We start from the raw sequence: 12,786 nt of genomic DNA, 5'->3' as shown, positions 1-12,786 counted from the left end.
ATCATAACTTTGAGAAATGCATGCTAAAAAATGACTTAAAAGTTAGTGAAACAGTCCTAATGGGATATTTTCAAGAATTGGTATGTATTTTGTACATTTTTAATAATTTCTGACAGTCTGTATCCTTTATAGTCGGAGTCATTCAGCCCAAATTCACTCTGGTCGAAATATTCAATGCTAAGATCGACATTGTTAGTCTACAAGAAAATAGATATAAAAAATTGTAGTAGATTAGAAACCTTCTTGAAGCAACATTCCAAGGGGTATATACCAAAAAAATCTAAAATTTTGACACGAGAGGATATACTAAAATTTATGAAAGAGGCTCCAGACGACATGTTTCTTCTAGAAAAGGTGTTAAGGTAGTGGATTGTGGCATTAACTAAAACATATTTCTGTTAAACACAGGTTGTTCTGGTGATGGAGATTTTTGGTGGCTTAAGAAGGGACGAACTCGTTAAATTAAATGTAGATGATGTAGATGACAGAGGTGCGGTTGTGGTGGTAAAAATTCGAGATACAAAAACTGGGGGCCCAAAGAGTTTTACGATTATAGAAGAAGAGATCAACGCTTTAAGTTTCTTGCGAAATTATACCTCATTGCGGCCGAAGATAACAAAAGAACGACGCTATTTCTTGGGATATCGTAATGGCAGATGCATTTCCCAAGTGGTTGGCAAAAATACTTTTGGAAGTGTACCGTCAAAAATTGCAAAATATCTAGGTTATGTCAATGCTAAAGCGTTCACAGGCCACTGTCTGCGTAGAACATCGGCAACTCTTCTTGTAGATGCAGGTGGGGATATGTTGACCTTAAAGAGGCATGGACAGTGGAAAAGCGATACGGTGGCATCAGGTTACATTGAAGAAAGTATGGCTTCGAAGAATAAAATAAGCCGTTTAATTGGTACTGGCAACGGTGAAGCTGGAACCTCCCGTGAAACTGGAACGTCCGGCGAAAATAAAATTTTATGCAAAACTGATGCCTCCAACCTGAATGTTTCTTCATTTAAACATAGTGTAGATTTAGGAAATTGTTCAATTAGTGGATCTTCATTTACAAATTGTACTTTTAACTTTAAATAAAATTGTAAACAATAAAATGGTTACATTTTTTGAATTGTATATATAATTGCGAATGAGGGCATAATAAGCGGGCATTAAGATTTATACGCCCTAGGGCATTATAAGCCTACTTAATATATCTCGTTGTCAAGGTATTAAAAACAAATAATGATTCAATGAAATATAAAAAATTACTCCCTTAGATTGAAGGTTATGTAGTTAAGAAATTAAACTTGAAATATGGAACAATTATTTAAAAATTAACTATAGCTGACTCAAGTTGCAAAAAACCACCTGTCATTTGCAACAGCGTTTTTTTCATATTTTTGAACCAAATAAAGGCACAAAGGGACCAGAAAATGATAGTTTGGATTGAATATTTTCCACATAAGTACATACAGTTTTAATTTCAAATGACTAATGCCATAAAAGTGCTGTTGCAAATGCAAAGTGGTTTTTTGCAACTTGAGTCAACTTTATAATGCATTCATTTTTGTAATGACGAACTATACTCGGAATGTTTTGGATATGGATTGTCAAACTCAAGGTGGCTTAAAACTTATGATTGAACTGTACATTAGTGAGATCTGTCATAAATTCCAATAACCTTATTGGCGCGCCTAGTTACTTTTGCTGGTAGTGCCAACTTAACGACAAGTCCCCAATCCACATCCATAACATTCCGACTGTAACTGGAACTTTTTTTTTTGTTAGATTTTTTTACAAAATAAATTAAAAAGAACAGTTGGCAATGATTTAAATTGTCATATTATTGTCACTGCCAAAATGAATGAATTTCCAAAACGGAGTAAAGCATCAATAAGCAAGCAGACGAACCAGCACATTTTAAAGGCTTTCAACAAAATAAAAGAAATTACTCATGGAGATAATGGAAACACAAGTACGAAAAGTACAAAATTGTAGAAGCGAATGTTTTTTCGGTAAATTCTAATCTAAAATAAAACTCTCCCTAAGTGCTGTCCCAGAAGTATGTACAAAATTTTAGATGAAGGACAAGGACAAGGCTTATGGGAAACTTTAGCATCCATGACATATCCCTAATTATTGTTAATTTGATTGAAGATTCCGATTAGGAAAACAGCGACGAGGATGAGTAGCAAAATGCAAAATTATTTCATTGTTACGTACGTTCATGCCTGCCTTTTCATATTTGTTTAGTGCAACTTTGCTCTTTTTTCAAAATAATTAAACAAATTTAATTTCGCTATTCTTTGATTGGGATCAGTTTTGACAGGACAAATGACGTGACCCATAACCTAACTTTTTAAAAGCCCAAATTCGCGGTAAAAAGATGTGTTCACAAGACAAAAGTTACTAAATCTAGTAATTTTAGTTCGTCATTACAAAAATGAATCCACTATAGAGGAAATGCTCGAAGTGCCCACCATTCTGCTAAAACCATAAATTAACTCTTCTTTTTAGACTTTCGAACAGATTCACCAGCAATTTGAAATGTCAAATGTTACTTGTCAATGATGCGGCTGTCAGTGTGAAGCCGTCAACAATCAGAAGTTATTCCAGTTGTACCATTTAAAAATAAAATTCAGTATTACCAACTCAAACAATCCTTCTTGATCATCCCGTAGAATGATAAGCATCTACGGAAATAGTAAAAGACAATACTTACATTGCTGAATTTCCATCCGTGAAATTGAACGAAGGTGGGGCACCAGTGAAGTTGAATCCCGCCGCGGGTGTATTTAAAGGCTGTAAAAGGAGACAATGCTATTTCTTTATCGTACAGGAAAGAATTTAATTTTCTTAAATTTTTTGATAGCATGAGTAATTAAATATAATTCAAAAGAAAACAAAAAAGGCGCAAAAAAGGGGCAGCTTTGGAAAAAAAAATTTCGGAAAACGTGCGGTGTAACTTAATAAATTCTCACTGTCACAAAATTCAGTGATGTATTAGTTGTACCAAAACCAAATAACCACCACCTGTTGAATTAAGTTGGTGAAAATAAAATTACACTTGGGGCTAGTTTACAGAAGCGAAATTACGTTAATCGTAATCAAATGCGAGATTAACTGAACACGTGATCAGATCGAAGTTTCGGATTCATGGATTAATCGCGCATTAAAACTTAATTCAAATTAAATATTTAATTCTCTTTCTATAAAATGACCCCAAGTGTACTAAATGGTAATTCTGATATTACGGTTGGCTTAAAAAAAAAACGGGAACTGTCAGAAAAAGTTCTGTTAGATTTTATTAAATTTTTATAGTTTGAAACGGCTTTTTAGAATTTAGGTTAAAAAACTGCACTTATGTGTCAGAAATACTACTGTCAAACAGACACAAATTGACAAATTAAATTTCCAATTCACATTAGGTCAAAATTCAGTTCCCGTTTTTTTTTTGAAGCCAACTGTACTAGGATCCTAGACCAATCAAATATAACTACACAACGTTGCCGGTTGATTTTCTGGATAAAATGCAGTGTTGGTGGTTATTTGGTTTTGGTACAACTTACCTACAAGTCACTATCAAAATGTCAAATATAAATAAGATCGTGTCGACACGAAACGGGGAGAATTTGTATATAAAACACCTAATTAGAGCACGTAAACGTAAACTCTCAGACATATAAAAATTGATTAAATGTCCATTTGAAAAGAGATCAAAGTAGCCAACCAGATACAGTAGAAGTACTGAAATGTAGTTCAAATTTTGCCAACCTTACTTTTTATGTAGCGAACGGATACTAATGAACTCGACTTTAAGTGAATTTTATGAGTGTGATCGAACTACGCCACAGGTTTTCAATAGTTTTGTTTTCCATGTCGACCCTTTATCTCTTTTTTTTATGTATCATCATATTATACACTTACCGCAGGCCCTCCAAAGTTAAATCCTGGTTGATTCTGTGTCGGAAAACTTGGCTGACTGGGTGGCGGATTGGTCTGATTCGCTCCAAAACTGAAGACCGCCTTTTGATTGTTGTTATTTGGGTTCGTCCCGAAGTTGAAACTTCCATTTTTGGCTCCGGCTCCACCCGCTCCAAAAACATTGCCGGGCGGATTGAACGGTTGATTTTCAACTTTGGCGGTAGCGCCGAAATTAAATCCAGTATTAGGTACGGAGAAGCTGAAGCCCGACGAACCCGACGCGCTTGGGGCGCTACTTCCGAAATTGAAACTTGGATTGGCCACGTTCGGTTTATCCGCTTGGCCGAAGTTGAAACCCGTGGTCTTCGGTGCGGCTTCGGCGCTTCCGAATGCGAATGGTTTGCTTTTGGTCGAACCAAAACCTTGAGGGGCCCCGAATGCGGGAATTTTTGGAACTGAACCAAAACCGTTGTTTACGTTATTTTCAGCACCATCATCGAGCGTTCTCTTGACGGAGCCTGAATTCTGTGATGCGTTTGCTCCAAATTTAAATATGCCAGAACCTGCGGGTTGAGACGTGGTGGCGGGTGGTGGGAAAGCGGGCGCTGGTGCACTCTCTATGGGTTTGGGATTGAAGTTGAACGTCGGAGGGGGCGTGTTCGAGAACACAGTAGTACTCTCCGTCGGTTTGCTTCCGAATAAAGCATCTTTAGGTTTATTGGCGTCGCCACCGAACAACGTATCTTGTGGCTGATTTGTGTCGTTAACGTTACCGAACAGCGCCCCTTGGGGTTGTTTATTGGCGTCAGTCACGGTGCCAAACAACGCCCCTTGAGGTTTACTCGCATCAACGGTCCCGAACATAGGCGCTTGAGGTTTACTCGTGTCTGTGGCGTTGCCAAACAATGTTTCTTTTGGTTTATTTGCGTCACTCACGTTACCAAATGGTGAATCTTTAAGTTTATTGCCACTACCAAATAATGGTGAGTCTTGAGGTTTCTTCATCTCAGTGCCAAACACTGTTTCCTTGGATTTATTCATATCATTGCCAAAAACCGTACTGTTCGATTTATTCGCTTCACTTCCAAACAAAAGTGGTTTATTTATGTCTCCGTTGATCGCCGGAGGTTTAAACTGAAACATGGGTGCCGGCTTAGCTGTGAAACTAGTGGAAAGAGCCGGTGGTACTGGCGCTTCCGTCTTACTAGTACTAGTAACTGCACCTTCACTGCTAACTTGACTTTTACTTAAAGGATTATCAAGGCCAAATTTAAATCCAGCACCCGCAGGCGCCGCCTTTTCGGGCAACTTCTCACTGGGTTTGAGAAGAGGATTACTACTAACAATGGTTGGAGTTACTGACTCAGTCGCAGCAACAGATTTAACTGGCGCATCTTTTTCCTGAGTATTGATTCCGAACGTGAAACTTGAAGTCACCGTGCTGGATTTCGCAGCGTCTCCAAAAACCAACGCAGGTGGAGCGCTAACTGTTGTGGTTTCCTTTACTTCACTCTTCGTCGTCGGTATTCCAAATTGGAATTGCGTGGAGGGAGACTTGTCAATTCCAAAATTAAAACTGATAACGGGTTTCTTTTCTTCCGACTTCGTAATTTCCGATAGCTTTTTGCTCGAACTGCCGGCTTTTGCCACTCCACAACAAACACACGTGTCAGACGTCGACTTATTTTTCACCAGACAGGATGTACACTCCCATTCGCGTCCTTTCATCTTGAAAGCGTCCCCGAAACCTTTTTTGTCCGAATCGGAGCTCTCTTTAGGCATTTCACAGGCTGCGCATTTTGTCAACTCATTTTTATTTTTGATCATGCACGTTTTACATTCCCATTCTGGTTTAATTCCAAAAGTGAAAGTTATATTAGAAGTACTGGTGCAAATTTTCTGATCGGATTTAACACTGTTCCCGAGAAAACTAGTATTGATAGATTTCTGTGCTGGTGCACCCGGTTTCGGCGTCTCACAAGCCTCACACTTATCCAGTTCTTGTTTATTCCTGATCATGCAAGTACTGCACTCCCATGTGTCACTTGGTGGTTTAAATTTATCCCCGAAACCACTAACTACCAGTTTTGTTGTTGACTTCGTCGTACCGCAAGCTGCGCAACAATCTAACTCATTCTTATTCCTGATTAAACAACAATCACACTCCCAAGTGTCGACAGGTGCTTTAAATTTATCTCCAAAACTGGACTGGACTGTCGGTTTATCTTCACCTGGTTTGGAGCTTGCACATGCTATACATTTTTTATCTGAATTATTGTTACGCACCATGCACGAATTGCATTCCCATTTGTCACTTGACATTTTAAATTGATCACCGAATCCTTTATTCTTATTGAACTGTGTCTCAGGCTTGGGTTCATCACAGGCACTACATATAAGTTTCCCAGAGGCGTTTATAACTAAACACGTCGGACATTCCCAGGTTTCTGTCGTTTTAGGTTTGTCTAATCGTGCTGGTGTCTCGTTCTTTCTTCGCAAAACGTCCATCACACTACCGGTTAACAACTGATTCACGGGTTTCGCTATGCCAACCGAATTTGTATTTTCTCCGTTATTCTTCATTTTGAACGAAACAGATTTCACATCTTTATCACCGGATTTGAAAGTGAGACTTCTGTCTTCTGTAGACTGTTTCTTGCACAGTGGTTCACTAAATTTGAAACAATTTATCGCCTTGATAGCCTTTGATTCCTTTAAAATCACCAACGGCTCGGAGAACGTGTAGTTACTAGTTTTTCCATTTTCAACTGTTCTCTTCTCCATAACAGGCGTAGGTTTAACGGTCGTACTAACTGGAGACTTTGTCGTAATTGGGCTTTTACTGCTTTCATTTTGACTTTTTTTAGTGTCGCTTGTATTAGGTGGTGGCATCATAACGAAATCGAATTTTGGTAGTGTTGTTATCGGTAACGAAACTTTCGGTAGTTTTACCTCACTGACCGGCTCGACTGGTTGCGATTTTTGCCTGACTGACGCCACACTGCTTTTCATTTTATTATTGTGTTTCTGTTTATTATCTTCTTCCGTTGGAAGTTTATATTCTTCTTTATCGTTTAATGTCGATTTGGATTTTGTGGCGATTTTCCTCACGTTTTCCGTACTATTCTGCAATCGCTGCTTTTGTTTCATCTGTAGCAGATCAGGAACTGAAGGTACCTGCAATTCTTTATTTGATGGCCTCTTTCGATCTCTTACGAGATACGGAGTTGCTCCCACGTGCTGTGACAACAGTCCCTGCTTCCTCGGCGTAACAGGTATCTTTTTGGCATCACTTATCGGCGTACTGTATTGCTCCAAAGTACTTAAGATTCTACGTGCTGTTTTACTCAACGTTGCATTTTCGTTCGTGGGTTTCTCGTTTACGGGTTTTATTTGCACCGACAATCTTGTGGAGTTTAGATCTTCAGTACTTTTGCCAAATTTACGACCATACGCCGAGGCTCCACCGTAGATAGTGTGACCGCTATAGAAGGGCGAGCTCATTATCCTCTTCGTTGACAATGTCCTGTCCACAAAATTCGGCGATCCAAAGGTTGACGCATTAAATGCAGGACGTCTTGAACTTAATGAAGTGTTCATTTGCTGACTTCTTTGGGGGAATAAAGTACGCTCATTTGAATCATCTGCTGAAAAGAAAAATGTTTCATAAAGATTTTTGCGTCAAATAGAAATTAGAATAGCTCTGGCTTTTTATGCCGTGCAATAATCTGAAGTGCAATGTCAAAAATTCTTTTCTTTTATTGAAAACTTTGGAACGACTATAATGTCAATAAATGCCTGGCGCTGTAATCAACAGTATTTCCAATAATTGCTAAAACAACACATAAAAATAGTAACTGCTGTAATAAATATTTTTTTTACCTGAATAAATGAACGTGAAATTTTATGGTGTCATAGTTCAAATGGACTATGAAACTTTTGTAACATACTTTGATCTTGCAATGTAATTCTGAATTTTATTATGCCATTTTTCTATCAAGTACTGTAGGTAGTTGGAGAGCATTGATCTGGTAATTTGATTTCATACTTACATTTATCTAAATAACTGTATTATCTAACGTAACATATAACTAAAAATTATTTATAACCAAAACTGTTTTTATGAATTACCTAGTTATTAAATATGTTGTCATTAAAATACATTAGTTGCATTTTTATATACTGTTGGTGGACAAAAAAAAACTGGGACACGCAATATTTCTTACATTTGTATCAAGCTTTTAATTGTCAAGATAAAGTCAAAATAAAACTGACTTTTACAATCACTGTTGACAGTTATCTTGTCAGCTGTAATGCCGAATCTGACTGAATTCCAAAAACACGTAATTAGACAAGGCCCGGATGGAGGGTTTACCATACGAGCAATTGCTAACCAAATAAACGTTAGCAAAAATACTGTTTTGGTGGCATTTTTGTCTTATGTCATCATACAATAGTCAACCTATTTGTTAGCAAGCCTGAATTAAACGGCGCAAATTTGCCAAATTTAGATTTGAACAGTTGTCATTGTCAAAAAACCACAACACCGCAATTTACACCCATAATAAAGCTGGCAACACTGTACACTTTTGACGTAGGATGAAAAATCTCATCATATAAAAATGGAGGTTATTAGAGATATTAGTATAGCACAGCATGTTAATAAAGTTCACGTTGAAATTTTAAATCCGAGTTTGTGTAATTTCAAGGACATTAAAAAAAATGACAGGCATTGTCTGGTATAGCCAATAGATATCATTAGATTCCCTAAATTTAGTAAAATTTTATATTTGCAAACCTAAATCAACAGGTCGTGGTTTTTTGATTAAAAAACAGACTATACATGCATCACATATAAATACATATTGCAATTACAATTGCGGCCACGGAATTTTAGCCGTCACTTTCATATCAATTTAAAAAAAATGGATGTAGTCCATGCTTTATTGTCATTATGATTGACTTGTGAAATTGAGATCCAAAAATTTGTCAATGTCATACTTCATTCATAGTTGCAAACATGCTACCAATATTAGGCATTCACGATCTTTTTGGAACCGAATTCGCTATGATTTTTTCTTTTCATGTTGGAGTAACTAATTCAGTGATGCAACGGATGCAACTTTTTTTTTCCTGTCAGTGCCTGGTCGACATTTCCTTGCCACCGCATTGCCAGATTTATTATTTTAATATTCGTAAAAAAGTAAATGATTTATTAAGTTACTAAAAATAATTTAAAATCCGTCATAGGAAAAGTGAAAATTGCCAAAATAATTTCCATTAACGATGCTACTTCCAATTTAAAAAGGACAGACCAGATTTAAGAGATCCGGCAGCAATGTACCTATTTAGAAAATATAACTTCAAACTGCAAACAACCTAACCTAACACAAAAAGTGTCAATTTCCTTTACTACCGGGTGATCAAGAAGGACTGTTTAAGTTGGCAGTACAATTGAGAAAATTTTTTAATTCGGTTATTTATAACACTGCAAGTGGATATGTTTTGTTGGTTTATTTGACAAATATCTGATATAGGTATAGCATTAACAACAACAAGCCACCAACAACCGGAAGTTACTCCTGTTATACGATTTAAAATACGATCCAGTGTTACCAACTTAAACAGTCCTTCTTGATCACCCCGTAGTTACTATCGAGGTACTGCCAACAAAAACACTAGATGGTCATAGCCAACTCGGTCCCAAAAAGATCGTGAATGCCTATACTAAGGACAACGTAACATTTTATCTGCCCCGCCCATTTCATTTTCTTAGTTACCAATCAAATAGGTTGTTAAGACGATCTGATTTACACAGTAAAAATTTCTGACATTCGAATTGTCTTAATGACATTTTATTTTTTAGAACCTAAAACAATAATTGTGGACTTGACAGCAAAATTCTAACCTTAACTTTTTTACGTGGCAAATGTGATGAAAAGTTGTACAGATTGAATCTGGCTTTGATTCTGATTGGTCAATTTTAGTAGGCGGAGCAGATACAAAGTTATAACGGCAATACAATAATGGGTAATATCTGTTCACGTTGGAATGAACATGAGTGGTGCAAATGACCTGACCTGTTACTATGACAACTCATATGAAAGTTAATGACAAATGTGTGCGATTTGCACCACTGAGGTTCAATCCAACGTGAACAGGATATACCCTATTTCAATAAAGTGCGGATAGTATCCCTGTTCCAAAATTGCACGAAATGAGGAAGCGCGTTTTCCTGCAAGTTAGGCAGCATCAAAATGACAAGTCTTGTAATAGTAGAAAGTGAGGTTACGAATATGTAATGGCCGCTTTACATCTCATGTCAATGGAATGACAAATGACGACCAAAATTCCGTGGCCGTAATTGTACAAAAAATTTCATTAACACTGGCAGATGAACTAAATACATCTATTTTATGCTTTGCTGTATTATCAATAACGAATTCAATACTCACTAGCAGACCTTTTTATGGAAATCTACTGGTATGTAACAAAAATTTTAAATCGATTATTATTGATTATACAGGGTTATTCACGAGAGGGGTACTTCTGAATTTTTATTTTGGCGCAACCAACAATACCAATGGCAGTAACTACTAAATCAAATGTGTTATTTCTTTTAAATTAGAAATCAAAGTAAGTTGGATAGATTTGTGAGAAATGTCAGATTGGCAGATAACCTGTATTTAATCAAAATTCAACAAATAAATTAACAAATTAAGTTAATGTAAAAGGTGTTCGAAGTGTCGTACCATCGGCTTCTAAACATCCGTAGCGGCGACAGAATTCTTTCCACACTCCATAAATGAGGAGCATGTCAGTCTTTTCGTCGTTTATGTAAAAACACATTTTTCGAATTGACAAAAATTTTTTGCTTTAACGTCAAAAAGACAGAACTAAGAGCCATCATGGATTCAGTTATAATTATTTTCAAAATTTGAAATCAAGATATTGTTGCAATGTGTATAATGGGTTGCGGTAAAAAGAAATTCAGAAATACCCCTCTCGTGAATAACCCTGTATGGTCTTGGAGTATTTTTCGAATGGATATTGCCAAAATATACGGTAATTGAGTTAGGTATGTATATCTCTATAGTTTCATGATTTTATGTCATTCTGTATGCCTTTTTGTGAAAACACATGTTGTATTCCATTCCTTCTGACTACAACTCCAACATTACAGTAAAGACATGTTAGGTTGATAGAGCTAAAGTCAAAACGAAACATGACAGGGCGGAGCTTAGGATGCGCGCTCGCTGAGAAGAGGCGTATCATACAGTCGTCAGTTTAGGGGCAAAACTTAACCAAAACTCAATTTTCTTCACCTGATGAAAGAAATTCTACACCGAGGTCATCTACTTTTGTTGTTAAACCTCTAATAGAATAATAAAAACTATCTTCATCTCCATAACATTCCTCCAACACCCTCTTATAGCGTAAACAAAAGAAAATTTTTGACTCCGCCACTGTCATATACGTAAGCTGGATTCAACCGCTCTACATTCGTCTTCTGCGCAAACCACGTGATGTCATGTTTCGTTTTGACTTTAGCTCTATAACAGCAACGTACAACATAACCTCAAACATTTGAAACTTGATGACAGACATGGCGCCAAATAGTGTCAAACTTTTCAGGCAAATTACAAATACCTAGTATTGTTTATGAAATTGTTTCAATTACATATATTGATACGTTGAAAAGAAAATAACAAATAAATAAACATGTAAATAGTAAAAAAATAACTTTGAGAAACAATATTTAATAATTAAATTATGCCATTAAAATCAAAATGTTGTCATCTACCCTCAAATCACTACATATAAGCATGAAATATCTGTTACCATTTTTTAATTTTTTTAGTTACTATATTTAAAAAAAATATTATATAACTTACTTGAGGTAAACAAGGATTTTGCTTTTGGTGTAATTTTCTCTGGTTCCCTGTTTGAGGCATCTTCACTTTTCTGCTTACTAACCAGCCTAGCCACAGAAGAATAACCACTAGTTGAATCTTCACTGTCCGAGTCATTATCACCGTTAACTACTTCTTGATTTTCAAAGGAGTTTGCTGAAATCGTATTTGTGCTAGCAGTGTTTTGTTTTTCAAATAGTTTTCGGGACTTGACCCCTGAAGGTCCTGCCACTGGTTCAGGAAATTTCCCGTACACTTTTGCAGGAACATTGTTAGTGTTATTGGAAGCAACATGCACAGTCACTGGTGATTCAAACAAGTGTGCACCACTATAATTGTTGTGTTGCGGATCCGACGGTAGTTTTGCGCGTTTGGTTGGCGGTTGAAACACATATGAAGGATCATACTCTTCATCTTCGTCGTCCTCTCGTCTTCTGACCGTTGACTTCGATGTGGATTCTTTTCCGAACCACTTGGACAACGGCGTACTATTAAAAATACCGGACACGAACTTTCCCACAAATGACTGCAAACAAAAAATTCAAAATAGGACTTATGATCTAGCTTACACATCAAGGTTAAACAAATAGTCTGTCGAATCTAAGGTTAAATACGCGTGTTGATGGCACTGCCAAGTGTAACGGATGTGATGAAACGACTTTTGGTCAATACAAAGGCACAAATTCGTATAAAAGTTTTATAGCTATATTTAGAGGTGAGAACGCGCGAATATGTATAAAGAACGCATTTTAACAAACCTTTTCTAATCCTGAATCTCTCGGGCTGTCTAGACTATTATCTACACCTTCATTATTATTATTTGCCATAATTACAATTGTTCTTAGTCTATTTTACACAAATAACGTAAACTTGTAAAATCACACATTTCTATGACAACTTTCACCACACGAGGATCCAATATGGCGTACGAAGACTATGAACTTAGTCACACTTCGCC

The 12,786-nt window shown here is 36.7% G+C and overlaps 2 protein-coding genes across 3 annotated transcripts in view; both read right to left on the bottom strand.

The window, feature by feature from the left end:
* Nucleotides 1-12,786, bottom strand: part of LOC138122113 (cytosolic non-specific dipeptidase-like) — a 203,971-nt gene that overhangs the window by 15,423 nt on the left and 175,762 nt on the right. The window lies entirely within an intron of this gene.
* Nucleotides 1-12,786, bottom strand: part of Nup153 (Nucleoporin 153kD) — a 16,657-nt gene extending 3,871 nt beyond the window's left edge. Inside the window, exons 1-4 of one of the 2 annotated variants that reach the window (XM_069036231.1) lie at nucleotides 12,587-12,786; nucleotides 11,811-12,354; nucleotides 3,919-7,559; nucleotides 2,714-2,793 (exon numbers count right to left, since the gene is read on the bottom strand). In XM_069036231.1, coding sequence (XP_068892332.1) covers nucleotides 2,714-2,793; nucleotides 3,919-7,559; nucleotides 11,811-12,354; nucleotides 12,587-12,655 — 4,334 coding nt within the window. In that variant the 5' untranslated portion in view covers nucleotides 12,656-12,786. Of the gene's footprint in view, nucleotides 1-2,713; nucleotides 2,794-3,918; nucleotides 7,563-11,810; nucleotides 12,355-12,586 lie in introns of both variants that reach the window. The other variant, XM_069036230.1, reaches the window with a different exon arrangement.

Source organism: Tenebrio molitor, chromosome 1 (genome assembly GCF_963966145.1).
Source record: "Tenebrio molitor chromosome 1, icTenMoli1.1, whole genome shotgun sequence".
NCBI lineage: Eukaryota > Metazoa > Arthropoda > Insecta > Coleoptera > Tenebrionidae > Tenebrio > Tenebrio molitor.
Note: the sequence above shows the minus strand (reverse complement) of the source record. Positions and strands in the feature narration are given on the sequence as shown.